This window comes from Rhinatrema bivittatum, chromosome 7 (genome assembly GCF_901001135.1).
Source record: "Rhinatrema bivittatum chromosome 7, aRhiBiv1.1, whole genome shotgun sequence".
NCBI classification, from domain to species: Eukaryota; Metazoa; Chordata; class Amphibia; order Gymnophiona; family Rhinatrematidae; genus Rhinatrema; species Rhinatrema bivittatum.
This window is the reverse complement of record NC_042621.1, coordinates 272973652-272990798: the sequence shown is the minus strand read 5'-3', so window position 1 is coordinate 272990798 and position 17147 is coordinate 272973652. Positions and strand designations below refer to the sequence as shown.

General features: G+C 43.4%; 1 protein-coding gene across 1 annotated transcript in view; it reads left to right on the top strand.

Annotated features, from left to right (window-relative positions):
* The window catches only part of SEMA4G (semaphorin 4G), a 352161-nt gene that overhangs the window by 282940 nt on the left and 52074 nt on the right, over positions 1–17147 (top strand). The window contains exon 9 of the mRNA XM_029610258.1: positions 5531–5694. Coding sequence (XP_029466118.1) covers positions 5531–5694 — 164 coding nt within the window. The remainder of the gene's footprint in view (positions 1–5530; positions 5695–17147) is intronic.

Below are 17147 nucleotides of genomic sequence, written 5' to 3'. Positions count from 1 at the left end.
AAGTACGCACACGGAGACTTCGCATCAGTGCGCGCAGTTTGAATCTTGCCCGCTTCCTTAATAGAAAAAAACTGCCTTTTATCCCCACCCTCTAATTTGGAGGTTGATATGTGCTTGCTGGGTAGACTGTGGTCCGCCTGCTTACAGGTAAGCCAAGAGTTCAAGGCAGATGGGAGCACAGCACGTGGAAGAAACCCTTAAAATTAAATTGAATATCACTATGCATTAGTATTTAAAAAAAAAAAAAAAAAGCCTTCTCCTGAAAAGATTGTGCGGCACTATATTATAGCACTATATTATGTGCGGCACTATATTATAGCACTACACAGTTCCGTGCTCATTTAACGTTGCTGCACAGGAGTGCAAAAAGGTATTCTTGTTCGAGCTTCAGCCGCATTTGGGCAACACACATTGGAAATGTGGTGCATTTCAAACCGATCTGCGGGAAAGTTAAAAGGAGGGAGCATGGCCACAAGAGTTAAAACATGGCTTTTCAAACAAGCCTTCCCAGACTCAGATTAAAAACAATTCTATCCAATATTCAACCTCCAATCAACATCTTTTATTATTATAACCATCCTGGTATCCTACCCCTAAGCATTATAATCATCCAGAATCTTCATTACTTATGATTTCGCCTTTATTGTTAAACTACATACTTGTACTGAACAATTCATTGTAAATCTCAAACATCCATTTTTGGAAATTCCTCCATTCTACAGGTTTATACACCATGTTAAAGTTTCTATCTTGTCTTCTTCTTGCTCCTAGTTGTACGACTCCTTGTTTATTGTAACTGCATCTATATTATGTATAGTTCATATTATTTCGTTCTCTGTTCCGGTTATCACCCATTGTTTATTGTAAACCGGCTTGATGTAATATTATCACGAATGCCGGTATAGAAAAAATTAAAATAAATAAATAAATAAATAAATAAATAAATAAGAGAAGCATTTCAGCCTCTCCATCTTCAGGCGAGCTTAGATTAGTAGGGCTGCTTCACATTAAGTCCTGCAAAGGCAAACTTCCTTTGTGCATGGAGCTCCCCCTGCACACTGTTCCAGAAAAGTGTAAAGCCCCGAATCCAGGCTGCTATTTTCTCCTCACCGCAGACCAAGCAGCTATTGAGAAAAAAAAAAAATGTTTTTCTCACAACTGGAGGCAGAGATGCAGCTATTTATTTATCGAGTTCAATTTCGAAATCACCTTTGCAAGGCAGCAAGAGGAAAAAAAAAACATAAAAGACAAGATCCAAGCTATAACTTGGCGTTTTTAGGATTCATTACCACACAACGCGTCACTTGCTGCTTTTATTGTACCCTTGGGAGGAGAGCAGCCATAGAGGAAGCAAGTCAAGTACTTCAGAGAGGAGGTTTCAAAAAAAATGAAGAGGCAGGATTGCAGGAAGCATTTGGACTTAGGCCAAGGATGGCTGTAAATGTTTGCTGATGATGGAGAGGGCGATGGTTTCTATAAATGTTTTTCAGTAGGATCCTTCCCCGGGGAGGGGGGTTAGAAACCTGTTTGCTCACGGACCCAGGGAGGCTGCAGGAAGCCGAGGTGCACATGTGCCGGGATGTGCTGGGGCGCTCGCACCTTTTTAGGTGGAGATCAGCTGGGTCACGCCCGCTCCAGGTTTCACAGTCCAGTTTTCCGATCTTTTCAGCACTGGGATAAGTATCTATCGCATTTCTAAACTCTGCAATAACCAGAAGCTGGAAACCCCCTAAGTGATATACCATATATATATATATTTTTTTTTTTTTCTCTCAAAAGGAGATGAGGTCTGGTCCCCGTCGACAGCTTTGCCCTGCCTCTAGCACACCTTCCAGTACATGATTGTGCGACCTTAAATCTCTGTTTGCAGAGCATCCTTCTGCGGATAGGGGCTTAGGAAACTTACTGGGATGCCGAAATTCCTCTCGTTGCACCTGCATTTCTTTTCCGTGCCTCACGTACCTGAAATGACAAATAGTGAAGAGGACAAGGAGAAAATACAAGAGGGCGCAGCCACATCAGAATTAGAAGAGATTTTGTTCCTCTCTTACATTAATATCCAGTTAAGTGGGTGGGGAGTCAAGTAGAAAATGCTGCTGTGCTTTGCCAGGTTCAGATTTTCACCTGGAACATTGCAGATAATAACCTTCTTATTGGACTGATGTAATAACATTTGGGATTAGGTTTCAAGAGCTGTGCTCCCACATGAGATCAGAAACATACATTAGTGCACACATTAATAGGTGTTTCTACCGGCCTAGCTTGCTGTTTGACTGTTACCACATGTTAGCACTGTACCATAAATATAGGCAGGCGAGTGCCAACCAGTCGAGCAGTCTGAACAGCTGAATGCTCCTGCTACTTCATGGTTTTCTTTGTTCAGTGACACGATGAGCATAGAAGGATAGACTGAGGATGGACACCTTTAGGTGTCATTCCAGCCATTATGTTTGTTCAGTCTTATCTGGTTGCTTTAATGTGTGAAGAATGCAGTAGGTTGCAGTAGTTAAGGTTGCCAACTGGCTCCAGATTTTCAGGGCAGGTTGATCCAGTCCTGGTTTTACCCCACTGCATGCTGGGACTTTTTCTGATTTCCCTATTGCATTCCCTCAGAAAAGTAAGACTATAAGTATCTGCATGCAGGGGAGTAAAACCAGGACTGGATCAACCTGTCCTGAAAATTTGGAGCCAGTTGGCACCCCTAGCAGTAGTCCAAGCATGAGGTGAACAAGAGTGTAGATAAGGGTTTAGGCCGTGTAGTCAGAATGGCAAGGGGGGATTTTATTGCTATTCTCTAGAGAGAGAAACCTGTTTTTAGCAATGTTTTGGAAGTGCGCAGAGAAGAGAGAGGAGTTGAAGGGCACAGAGAAGATGATGGTGTAATCCACTGAGATAGAAAAATGTGCAAGATGGAAGAGCAAGCACAGATGGACAGACCGGGTACACCAAGTGGTCCAAATCTTTTGACAACATCTAGATTTGTACGATTCATCCTGCATAGCACTGGCTTTAAGACGTGTATGATTTTTCTTATTTTTTTCTAGTTCTGGGTTGTATGATACTAGAAGAGATGTATGCACTGAATGGCTTTTTTCTATATTGCAATGTTTCCCTTGCTATTTTAAGTGATGATGCAGTTTTCCTGGAGATGGTTACTGCTTATATCTCTCTTATTTGAAGGATTCAGATAGTGCTTTGAGGTTCTTCTCCCTTGCCCTTTGGTTCAGAGCATATTTTATTTATAAGATTTTATGTTCCATAATTTCCAATAACATTCAATGGGGGAACACAGTATACAGACATAAATTCTAAAACATCAAGAAATACAATAAAACAGCAAATAAATGAAAACAACACAAATTAAATATAGAAACAAATTATACAGGATCAACTAAGATACATTCATTAAAAAGCCTGATTAAACAAGAGATCCTTCAGTTTCTTTTGAAATCATAGAAAATCTGTTTCATCTCGCCGTTCAGAAGGCAGATTTTTCAAGTACTGTATGTCTGATGAAATGAGTAGGGGATGGGTGGGGCTGCATGCAGCATTGTTTACATTATTTTGTATGTGTAATACTATGCCATATTGATGTACTTTATCTTGTATGATGTAAACTGCTTTCAGTCCCTGTGTGGAGACCCAGCTGCATTTGAAATGTTTTCTATATGTGGGTAATTTCCGAAGGAATTTCACATGCAAAAGTAGCACATATCATAGCTTTTTGACTATTCAGCTCTATGGAGTAAATTTTCAAAGGAATTATGTACATAAAAGTAGCAATTTTCAAAAGTCCGTTTTTGTGCATTTAGGGCCAGATCTTAAAAAATACGCACAGGTGTAGATTTGTTCGCGCAACCCGGCGCGAACAAATCTACGCCCGATTTTATAACATGCGCACGCATGTTATAAAATCCGGGGTCAGCGCGCACAAGGGGGTGCACTTTTGTGCACCTTGCACGCGCCAAGCCCTAGGGGAGCCCCGATGGCTTTCCCCATTCCCTCCGAGACTGCTCTGAAATCGGAAATCGGTCTTGGAGGAAACTTTCCTTCCGCTCCCCCCACCTCCCCCTCCCTTCCCCTATCTAACCCACCCCCCAGCCCTACCTAAACCACCCCCTACCTTTGTTGCATTAGTTACGCCTGCCCAAGGCAGGCGTAATTTGCATGCGCCGGCCGGTTGCCAATGCGCCATGCCCCAGCACAGGCCATTGTGCAGGAGCACTCGGCCCTGCCCGTGCACCACAATCCCGGCCCCGCCCCGGACCGCGGCCCCGCCCCCAGCCTGCCCCTTTTTTTAAGCCCCGGGACATACGCACGTTCCAGGGCTTGTGCTCGCCGCCGAACCTATGCAAAATAGGCTCGGCGCGCGCATGGGCAGATTTTCAAAGGCTACGCGCGTAACAAAACCTTTTGAAAATTACCTCCAGTATGTCCATTTTTTTCTGCAGGACTGTAAAGCAATCTATTTTCATTTTGTTTGAAGAATGGCATATTCCACATAGCCATTAAACCGCATAAGATTCTCTTCCGCTCAGACCATGTCATACACAGGTCATCCCTGTTCTTTTGGGACCTAAAAGGCTTTGGGTGCGGTGTGCATTCAGGAATTCCTTTCTCCAGGTCTGCCACAGAAAGATTAGTGTTCAGTGGTGCCATCTTGGTGCCCTTACCAGTTTCTATGATCCCTCAATGGGTGTCATTACTCAAGTGGAAGTAGGTGTGTTTGAGGAGTAATTTAACTATGCAATAGAACTTGTGGGGTACTCTAGTGATCCTAATGCTGGTGTACTGAGAGACTTATGGCTGTGCAGCTCTGCCCTCTGCATGGTGAACATTTTTCCAGACAATGGCACACTATCGATGACTTTTCGATTAGAGTTTTTAATGGCAGATTCAAAACGCTCTAGAAATGTAATGACTGGAAAGGCATCCAAGCACAACTAGCTCAAATCATTTCCCTTCAGCCTTTCATTAAATTTGTTCATTGTTTTTAAAGCAAACACCAGTGTTGTAATCTACACAACAGTATAATTTGTATATTCGTGCAACACCATTCTTTGCCCGTTTTACCCTGACCCGATGAAGGGGATATTGCTCTCAAGAGAGAGTCACAAATATATACTCATCTGACAAAGTGGACACTGTCCCTGAAAGCTCATTCTTCAATAAATTGATTAGTCTATAAGATGCCGCCCAACTCGTCATTTGTTTGCTACAAATATATTCAGTTTCTCCACTGAAAAGTCAATGCTTGCAGCTTCTTTGCCAATCTTTATTCCAGTTCGCTTGCACCCAGTCTGCAACAAGTAATTGCCTACAGGCCATGGCGTACGAGAGCACACAATGTTAGACCAGAAATCTCTTCACAGTGGTTATGACCAGAAATGGAATAAATGTAAAATGAAACTGTTCTCTATTAGCCTGACAAAGTTTTAAGATCATTGTCCATTCTAGAGCAGAGATATCAAATCCAAGTCATTATGCTTTATTTTTGTATAATCTTTTTCATTTTAAATACCTCTTCCAGAGTGATTTAGGAGGCAAGAAGATTCTGCAGCGAAAATGGACATCTTTCCTGAAAGCAAGACTGGTCTGCTCCATCCCATATTATGAGGTTTTAAAGAGTGCATATGCTTTGGACACAGGGAGCTGGGACACGACTACATTCTATGGAGCCTTCATATTACAGTGGTGAGTTAAAGTCGAAAAAAAATATGGCTGAGTTAGTATAAAGTTTCTTTGTAAGTCATAATGCCGTGGTAAAGGATGACTTGTATGCTCATGTAAAGAAAGCGTATTTATGGTTCAGCCAAGTGAAAAGCGTATTTAGGGTTCAGCCAAGTGAAAATACCTGCCCAGTTGGCCTATGTTTTAGACACAAGCAGGTCTCCGGCAATTTTACTTTGAATAGGTGAGGATCCTCATGGCCTTTGGGTGCATCCAGCTTGCTCCTGCATCAACTTGTCCCGTTAGATGATAGAACCAGGAGACATCCCTAGAGCAGCTGCTGCTGACGGAAGAGGGATGCTTTCAATATTAGGAAGGCCCTTCCCACTCACGGCGAGATGGCCAGGGGGACTTTGAGTCTGAAACTTGTTGCACAGCTTCGGATGCTCCTTCACTTGGCCGGATTGTGCAGAGAGCTCATAGATAGAAGGAGGATAGTTACATAAACCAACACACGTTGGAAGACCAAAGTTCACGTTACGCTTCTTTATGCCGGATCAACTGCCACCCTTTTCCCCAGTCAACTTGGAAATGGATGAAGGGGATGCTGTTGGGAGTAGAAGGAAGCCGCAATATACAGAAAGGGTAAGAGTCATAAATTGCCGTGAATCTGTTGTAGACACAGAGCACTAATCCTAGAAAGTCAAAGTTACTTGGAAGGTTTATATTCATGCCACCAGGATGTTGTCTCAGTAAGCTTGGTGACTGTCACAGCTACTTATACAATGTCCTTTCGTGGATTGCAAACTGGCTAAAAGACAGGAAACAGAGAGTAGGATTAAATGGGCAATTTTCTCAGTGGAAGGGAATGGACAGTGGAGTGCCTCAGGGATCTGTATTGGTACCCTTACTGTTCAATATATTTATAAATGATTTGGAAAGAAATACGACGAGTGAGATAATCAAATTTGCAGATGACACAAAATTGTTCAGAGTAGTTAAATCACAAGCAGATTGTGATAAATTGCAGGAAGACCTTGTGAGACTGGAAAATTGGGCATCCAAATGGCAGATGAAATTTAATGTGGATAAGTGCAAGGTGATGCATATAGGGAAAAATAACCCGTGCTATAATTACACAATGTTGGGTTCCATATTAAGTGCTACAACCCAAGAAAGAGATCTAGGTTTCATAGTGGATAATACACTGAAATCGTCGGTGCAGTGTGCTGCGGCAGTCAAAAAAGCAAACAGAATGTTGGGAATTATTAGAAAAGGAATGGTGAATAAAACGGAAAATGTCATAATGCCTCTGTATCGCTCCATGGTGAGACCGCACCTTGAATACTGTGTACAATTCTGGTCGCCGCATCTCAAAAAAGATATAATTGCGATGGAGAAGGTACAGAGAAGGGCTACCAAAATGATAAGGGGAATGGAACAACTCCCCTATGAGGAAAGACTAAAGAGGTTAGGACTTTTCAGCTTGGAGAAGAGATGACTGAGGGGGGATATGATAGAGGTGTTTAAAATCATGAGAGGTCTAGAACGGGTAGATGTGAATCAGTTATTTACTCTTTCGGATAGTAGAAAGACTAGGGGGCACTCCATGACGTTAGCATGGGGCACATTTAAAACTAATCGGAGAAAGTTCTTTTTTACTCAACGCACAATTAAACTCTGGAATTTGTTGCCAGAGAATGTGGTTAGTGCAGTTAGTATAGCTGTGTTTAAAAAAGGATTGGATAAGTTCTTGGAGGAGAAGTCCATTACCTGCTATTAAGTTCACTTAGAGAATAGCCACTGCTATTAGCAATGGTTACATGGAATAGACTTAGTTTTTGGGTACTTGCCAGGTTCTTATGGCCTGGATTGGCCACTGTTGGAAACAGGATGCTGGGCTTGATGGACCCTTGGTCTGACCCAGTATGGCATTTTCTTATGTTCTTATGTCCTTTTTTTGTGATGAGGCATCGAGATGTAACTTGCTTATGTTCAGTTGCTAGTACCATATGTACTGGAGGAATAAAATGACTGAAGTAATTGCATAAGAGTGTTTGGAGAAGACCAGTTTGGATTTCTTCCTTCTTCTTTGAGAACTCTGTGTGGAGACCTCAGTCTTCTATTTTTTATAGCAGTTTTCTGTTTTGGTGCAACCGTCTGAATCTCATTTACATTAAACCACTGTAGTGCCAGGAGCTGAGTGCAGCAATGGTGCCTCATGGTCAGAGCTAACCGAGAAAAGAGCTGCACCACTGGCCCAGCAGCAGTGCCGTTCTGTGCTGTGTGCAGTATCCCGTGAGGAGAGACTGACTTCCAGACGAGCTGCTGTGCTTATTGGCATTTCAGTAGCAGGCTCAGTTTGCCCTCCTTGTATTGCATCAGGTAGATGAGCCAACATCGCCAGTCTTGCTGCTGGGCATTAAACCAATGTGCCAGAAGCTTAGCAGCAAAGTGTATTTTGCTCACTAGCATTCAGTCAGGAAATAAATCTCTCCTGACCTGATGCCACGGCAACTGGTTTGCACTTGGTGAGATTGCCCTGTCTAACTACCACCCAGTTTGACAATCCTGCCAAAAACCATCTCAACTTCTAGCTCCTCAGCAGCCCTACACGTATGCATTATGGTCTTTTCTGAAAACATTTCACATGTGTTTATTCCCTAAAGCACAGTGCAATAATTTTCTAATCCCTAAGTACACAGAGTTTGGAGTCAATGAGATTTGACAGATACGTCTTTAAAAAAAAAAAAGACTAAAATGAGGTTAATAGCTGCTGATGAAGACAAAGTCTCTGTTTTTATGAAGCTGCTTTTATGGTCTCTGGTTGCTATATTTTACAACGTGCCTTGATATTATCTTTACAGGACATCATAGCATGCAAGCTAGCAGATGCAAGATTCTTATGGCTTGTCTCTGTGGGCTGGAGGGGGGATTTATGTTACTTTTTGAAACAATTCAAGACCATAATAGCTTTCTGTCCTTCTCTCAACTGAGATAAAGATAAATAAGTTTTTCAGCTACGGTTTTTGAAAACAAAAAGAAAAATTGGTTAAAGTGGAAAAGATACGGTGTAAGATGTGTGAAGATTTAAAGCCACAGCACGTGTTGGGGAGGACCTGATGAGTTGTCAGAAACCCGTGTGACTATAATCCACGCCAACGCCCTAATACTGACCTTGGAGATGACATTTTCTGGGACTGTGTTGTCATTCGGCTGTAGGGGAAGGAGATATCGGTAACAGTCATAGCCAAGCAGTGTAATAGAGTGTGCACCCTCACTACCTGCCATGTACAGTATGTTGATGTAGCGTATCAGGATTTTCGGAAAGTGTTTGACAGTCTTTCATGAGAGACTCATCAGGAAATTAAAGTCATGGGACAGGAGGCAATGTTTTTTGGATTGGTAACTGGCTAGAAGACAAGAAATGGAGTAGGACTGAATAGCACCAGTCCCAGTACAGATCTGGGACCGGTGCTTTTTAATATATTTATAAATGACCTGGAAAAGATGCAACAAGGGAGATGATAGGCTTTGCAGATGACACAAAATTATTCAAAGTAGTTAAATTGCAAGCTGATTGTGAGGCATCGCGAGAGGACCTTGCAAGACTGGCGGATTTTGGAGGTATTGTGGACAATTCTTTGAAATCATAGAAACAGAAATGTGATGGCAGAAAAAGACCATACAGCCTTTCTAATCTGCTCATCCACATCTGCTGAGTTTCACAGTCCCCACCACTCCCTCAGGGTTCACTTGTGCTTATCCCGTGCTTTCTTGAATTCAGATACTGTCCTCAGCTCAGTCTACAGCAGCAGTAAAAAAAAAAAGCAAATAAAGTGTTAGGTATGATTAGGAAGAGAATGGAAAAATAGCATAATGTCACTTTATCAAGCCATGGTGTGACCGCACCTTAAAGTCGATGCAGTATCGGCGTGCATTAAAGGGATGTTCATGATTGAGCGCCTGTCCTCTTAATGCGCGCCGATCCACCTCTCCCGGGCGCCCAATACAAAATGCAAATAGGCTGCCGCGGTAAAAAAAGAGGTGCTAGGGGAAATTGCGCGCCCCTGGTGCCTCCTCGTCAGCGGGCGCCCGGGAGAGGTGGCTGTCAGCCACTTAGGAAAACAGATGCTCAATTTTAGAGCGTCCCTTTTCCTAAAATGACCACCGTACCCTTTTTTTTTCCCCAGGATATTATAATATTGTAGTTCCTCCTGCTTAATATCGCCACGATATTAAGTCAGAGGAAGTACAGAAAAGCAGTATTTTCTGCTTTTCTGTAAGCTTCTTGGGGTCCTCCAAAATTAACACCTTCTCCGGGCAGGCGTTAATTTTGGCGAGTAAAAATGAGCATCTTGGGCGCACATTTTTTTTTTTTTTTTTTTGCATGGGGAGGGAATAGGTAATAGCCTCATCAACATGCATTTGTAAGTGATGAGCGCCTTTCACCTACGCGCACAATTGGATGCCCATTTTGGACAAGCTAACCCCTGTTTTGCATCGGGGGTTATGGACGTGCATCCAATTGTGGGCTGAGCCGTGCGCTGCAGCCAGTGCACGGTATTGCATCGGCCTGCTTGAGTATTGTGTGCAGTTCTAGTCACCCCATCTCAAAAAAGATATAGTAGAACTAGAAAAGATAAGGGGAAGGGCGACCAAATCGATAAAAGAGACGGAATTGGCTCCCCTATGCAGAAAGGCCAAACTGGTTAGGGCTCTTCAGCCTTGAGAAGAGACTGCTGAGAGAAGATAAAATAGAGCTCTGTAGAATCATAAGTGTGGTAGAACAAGTAAATAGGGAACACTTATTTACATTTTCCTATTATATTAGAACTAGGACACTCCATGAAGCTAATAGCACATTTGAAATAAATCAGAGAAAGTGTTTTTTTAATTGGCACAAATTAAACTGTGGAATTTGTAGACAGAGGATGTGGTGAAAGCTGTTAGTGTAGCTGGGTTTAAAAATGGTCTAGATAAGTTCCTGGAAGAAAAGTTCAGAAACCATTGTTAGCCATGTAGACTTGGGAAAGCCACTGTTTATCCTTGGTTATGCACGAGAAGGATTGACTCTATTCTTTGAGATCTTGCTGGGTTCTTGTGACCTGGATTAGCCTCTGTCAGAGACAGAATGTTGGGTTTGATGGACCTTTGATCTGACCCAGCATGGCATTTCTTATGTTCACAACTATTTTTAAGGGACAAGTTGCTGTTAATGGAGAAATGATGTTTGCAATATTTTCGTTTTAGGGTCTTAGTGGGTACAGAGCAATCAAGTTTTTTGAGGGGGAGGGTTGATGTCAACTTTGGGCTTTCACTCAGACTGAGAAGCAACATTATATTGGCTGATGGAAAGTCACAGGTAAGTCCCGAGGTCGTCCCAAGCCATCTGGTGATTCATTCTCTAGGATAACCGAGTCCTGGGTCTGCTTCTGCAATGTTATCTTTTATTACTTCCAACTGTACAAGTTTTTCTTTTATTGGATGTGGACTGGCTCAGCAGTTCAAGGAGAAAGCCATCCTTCCTGGAACAGTTTGTTGAAACCTTCGCTTGAACCCAAACTACTGAAGGGCGAAGGGTGTAAACACTCTGCTGTTATGACAGTACATAGTGGTGTGTTAGTATTGAAACGGGGATTTTGACGTTACAGTGAGTCCTAACAGCAGGTACCAAATTACTAAAGTTTTTTTTTTCCATTCTGTACCTGTGGGGAAACTGCTGAGTACTTCTGACCCCGAAGTGCACTGTTGATATATTATTCTATTCCACAGCGCTCAGACTTGCAGTGGGAGGTGGAATTATGTTAAATCTGGATATGATGCGTTACATTTGTAGACTGATTGCATGTTGCAGGTGCATGGTTGTGATGGGCACAGCCTCCTAGCTCGGCTTTGCAGAAGCCGGTAACACCGTTTTCCTCCTTCACATGGCAGGATTCATTTCACGGTGACTTGACTTCCTTCCCATCTGCAGAGGCCGAACTGGCCACCGGGTCCAGCGCTCCGTGATTATTCCTGGGATCAGCTTTTGGGCATCACATTGGCATTGCTTTGCCCGTCACCAGCAAGCGGTTAAAAGTCAACCCAGAGTCAAAAATGGTTTCCTGTCAGCTCATTAAGACATAACGAGGCATTCTTAAACTGACTGTCTGTAAAGGATTTGACCCAAAATATTAATGTCTTACACTGGGATTTCTGCCACTGTGTTATCTGCATTAAATGTTCCAGATGCTCAATCCATCACACTGAGAGACTTTTCTGGGAAAAGAGAGAACAAATTGCCTCTTTCAGAGCCAAAGATGAAACTTCCTGGGCCGCTCAGTGTGCTAATGTCACTGATGCCTTGGGAAATGTCTAACAGCTGGCTCTAGCTCTTCCGGAAGCGGCATCCAGGATTCTTGCTACAGGTAGCCGGGAGCCTCTGTCCTCTCACACCGAGCTGAACCGCGGTCTCCCTCAGTGGCCGCACGCCCTTGATTGGGCCTAACTTTCGAAAGCATTTACCCGCATGATGCCAGGGGGGGGGTTTTAAAAATTTCCCCGAGGGGAATGGAAAGTACGCGCAGAAACGTTTTCGCGTCTAGGTTTACGCGTAGTAGAAAGAGGTGTCCCGGGGGGGAGGGGGAGTTGGAGAAGAGAAACCATTTCGGTGCATGCTCTCGATTTTCGTACGCTGTTTGTATCAGTCTGCGGGCGCACGCCTACGCCTGCCGGTGAGAGTTACATGCATTAGGTCCCTGTGTTAGATTATGGGTTACATTCCGCTTTGACAATTCAGGCTACAGCCAGCCTGTGTGTGCTTTGTGCGCAGGCCACTGAAAGTTAACCCTCTAAAGGGAGAGAAATAGGTTGTCACTTTAATTTTAATGGTTAATCGTTGGAGTGCTTTGAGCAAAGGAAGTTGTTTAGAAGAAAGATGTGGAAAAGTTGATTTACTTCTTTAATTTGTCACTCTGCATTTGCCAAATAAGAGGAAGTCTGTTTCTTAGAGAGAGAGAGAGACTGTTGTCAGGCTGGCAGGTGAGTTTGGCAATTTCAGTCTTATTCTCCCACAGAGGCATTTGCTGGGTGCTTAAAAGATTCGAGTGGAGAAGGGGAGGTCGGGCTCAGGCCCATGGTGGTTCGACATACAGCCCCCCCTCCCCATACCACCTTGAGATTTTGATAATTAAATATTACATTTAACAGTCACGCTCGGCACCCGCCTTCCACGTCTCCCAAAAATGATCCTGTAAAAACACAGGAGACCAGAGTAAATGAGATCCTGCTGCTTCTGTACAGCCAGCCCCTCTCTGTCTCTCTCATTCCCGCTCAACCATTTCATTTCTTTTCTAGCTCTACAGCTACACTGTCCCTTTTTCTAAATGGGAAACCAAAGTGGTTTGCATCAATACAACATATAATAAATACATTAATAATGATGATAATAATAATAATAATAATAATAATAATAATAATAAAAGTTCCCCATAATAAAAACTCCATACAATATCAAAATGGAAACAAAATAAAACTTTCCCTGGTAACCCATTAGAAACCCTCCCCCAGTACCTCCTCTCTGGTTTTGAAAGTTCGGCCAGCACCTAGCAGCTGAATAGAAGTTTATTTAGTTTATTTACTTAATGAATCACGTTTCTTACAGTAAATAGCCTTGCCCTCCAAATTATCGGAAACGGTGAACTAGGATAATGGGATGTGTTAACCGAGGAGAAGCTGAGAGCAGAATGGGATTACAGTTTGAATGTTTTTAGGATCTGGGGAGTCCCTTAAGTTTGCAGGATTGACAGCCTGTGGTGGTCCAGCTGCTTCCTTCCCCCACCCTCTTTTTCTCTGCTCTGTCCTGTGTTCTCACCTACCTCATCTCCTATTTCCTGTCATTCCCCATTATCTCCTCTCATGCTCCCTCCATCACCCCCCTCTCCGAGTCACTCTTACCCCCGGTCATAGCCTTGGATACTCTCCCCTTCCCCTCCAATATCCTCTCTGGCTCGCTTTCATACACCCTCCTGCCTCTGTCTCTCTGTCACACCCTCCCTCCTCCTCAGTCACTACCTCTGGTTCTCTCTCACGCCTTCCACCCCTATTCCACCTCTGGCTGCCCCCTCCATCACCACTTCTAGCTCCCTCCCCCTTCTTCCTGCTTCATCACCTCTGTCCTTCTCTCACGCACAGCCTGCATCACCACTTCTGCCTCACCCCCGCCTTAACACAATCTCTGGCTCTCTTTCACCTAGAACCTCTGCCTCTGGCTCTCCCACACACCTCCACCCCGTTTTCACCAGCTCTTTTGCACCTCTCACCAAGTCTTGTGCCTATGCCCTCCCACTTCACTCTTTCACATACAACTCCTCTCTTACATGGTTCTCATGCACCTCCTACCCTGGCTATTCTATCCCCTGACTCCCACCCGCCGACCCTTGCCCTCGTACTCTCACACCTGCTGCAGATCACTTGGCAGCATGGACCATAGGGAGGCAAAGAAAATGTCAGAACCCAAGTTTGCATCTCTGACTTCAAAGATGTGGCATTGACCCCCATTCTTGTGCTCCCCCAGAATTCAGCTTCCTCCTCGTCTCCTCAATATTCATCCGCTTTTGTGCCACATCCCCCTAACATCAACCCCCTCTTTTATCAGCCATCCTCAGACATTCATCCCCTCTCGCACCACCAGCATTCACAGTACCTCCTCTCCCTCCGGGTAAATCACTCACCGATCAGTCCACAGTGTCCCCTTTCCTTCTCCCCGCGCTGCCCTCAGCTGAGTCCCGGAATCATAGAAAACCGTGGCTATCTCGGCTCCGGCCCCTCCATGCTTGCCCCCTGCATGCTGCCGGCGAGGGAAGGCACCGGAGAAGGGAAACTCCAAAAGCCAGACTGTGCAATGCAAGACCAGAGAATAGAAAGAGAAATGCGTGTCTTCCTGTGCCGTGCAAAATGCAAAGATAGAAGGAGATACACATTTCCCAAAGCCGACAGAAATAAAAGCAAAGACTTCCCAGAAAAGAATGAGCAGGAAAAACTCTATTATCCTGGGCGAATCAGAGGAAATAGCAGCAAAATATGGTGAGATACATGTCCAGCTGCTGTGCGGCTCAGCTAGTTAGCCAGATGAATTAATTTGGCTTAACTTAGCCTATATGTTCAGCGCTGTGGCTGTGCCACAGAATATATGCAGCTATCTTAAAGTTAGCTGGATAAACTTAGGTTAGATGTACAGACAGATAAGTTATCTGGCTAACGTAGCTCCTTCCAGTTATGCCCCCGGAATGTCCTTGTCTTTTCCAACCAAATTTTAGCTGGATAAAAAGTTATCCAGCTAAGTGTTTTGGGGAAACCTATTATCCTGACTCCAGAATGTGCATTATTAAATGCCTCATGTGAGAGTAATAGAAACTCTAACACATTGCTTTTACAAATATGCCTGGGTACAAGATGTGTTTTGGCAGCTACGTGGAAGCAAGCGCACGTCCCATCTGTGGAGGTGGTACTTCACAAATCGGACCATAAGTGTATACTTTACCTGATGACTGCTCAAAAACGCCATTGTTTACCTCGCTTTCATCATGTCTGGAATCTGTATCGGGCGTGGAGACAGGGTGCTGTGACCGGGCAGAGGATACTTCCGATTAAGGACAATCAAGACGCTCAGTCGTAGTGGACTCATATATGGCACCCATGCTGCTTGATTATTTCTTTTATTTAATTTTTTGCAATTATATTCTCGTTTCAAAGCTGAGTCATCAGTCCATTGTTATTGAAGTTAATTGTGTATTGATCTATATGCCTGTTATCTTATAATGTTATTTACGTGCATTGTGCCAAATAAAAACTTTAATTAAAAAAAAAAGTTATCCAGCTAGAATTTAGTCAGATAAGTGCCCATTTATTTATTTAAACATATAACAAGAATAGAGAGACATATAATATAAATTTAATATTTTATTAATGTAGAAAAACCCCCCATATTTTAACCCTACATAGACAAATTAAAACTAAGCTAGCACATCCATCCACATATACCACACTAAAAATATTGCATGAAGTTTGCCAGAATTAATGCATAAATGTGTCTTCTATATTTATACATTCAATTTTTTAAGTACAAATATGCAAAAAAATCACGTGTATAATAATTCATCAAGTTTGAAGTTCATCTGTAATAGGTCCGACAAAAGATATCTTCGTTTCGCCTCTATGATCTTGAGGCTTCCTCAGGGACTATTTTAATAGCGTTATCCTTGCAGTCATGCACTGCAAAAAATAACAAAGCCAATGTAAATCTAAATAGATATTATATCATAATGTGTTTAACTCACATCTGAGTTGTACTTGAAAATTGCCCTTAGTATTGTTATACCTAGTCGGTTACCTACATTTATTTATTTAGCCAGGTAACTTTGGAATAATATGGCTAAATACTTCTGAATATGGACCTTGTGGTGTCCTGTCACCAGACCAGACATGCAGTCTGGCTGGGAAGTATAGGACAAGCACCAATTGTCCTTGTCCTCTGGGTACCCTGTGATTTTATCTTTTCTTGGCTCTGCAGTGTCTGCTACAGGCTCACCACTCACCCCCTCCCCTCCTGTCCCTGAATCTCAGGAGGGGAGGGGCTGGAGAAGGGAGCAGAGTAGCTCTGCATCTGGTTCAGGATTTCTCCTTCCCTCCTGACCTCCTGCCCACTAACTGGAAGGGAAGTGGCTTGAGCAGGAAGCAGAGGGCTGCACACTCTGCTGCCTGAGATTAGGTGCATGAGCCCCTTGTACCCCCATGCCTAACAATGCCCCTGCTCTCCCAGGTTTTTCTACACAGCAGTACACCTCTTCCCTACCTTCAAAAGATAGAGCTGCAGCTTCTCAAAGTTCCTCAGTTAGTAAGTAGCCAACATACCTTGCACCGAAAAGACCATATTGATCCCGATGAAAGCAGAATTCTTTGCAGACCTCGGACCCTTTTCATGAGACCAACATAAGAATTAGCCGGGGGTGGTGATGTGCGTGAGATTTTGAAACCACATAGGTCTTTAAATGGCTTCTGAAAGAGGAAACTACATGATGAGGAGAGCTCACATTTTCATCTTGGGATAATTCTTATTGTGGGCCAATAAAAGGCCTCACAACCTGCAAAGAAATGCCTGGATACATATTTTTTAAATGTGCTTTTCTTCAGTATAAAACGAATCACTCCCTACCCCCCTTGAAAAAGTCTGTTTCCATGTCAGTTCTGACAGCTTGGCATGTGCGCTTTTGAGCTCTCAATTCAGTTACACTTCACCACTGCTCAGACATTTCGGGGCTGATAAGTGACCGGCACTTTGAATCACAAGCAAGATTCTTTGGTATTCTTTTGTTTTAATGAAATTAAACCTCGGTGTATTTTAAAGGCGCACTTCAGCATAAACAGCTCAGAAGCTTGGCTTTAAATGCTTTGTGAATGTAGGTTTTGCAGCACTACTCGCCCTCGGAAGGGGAAAA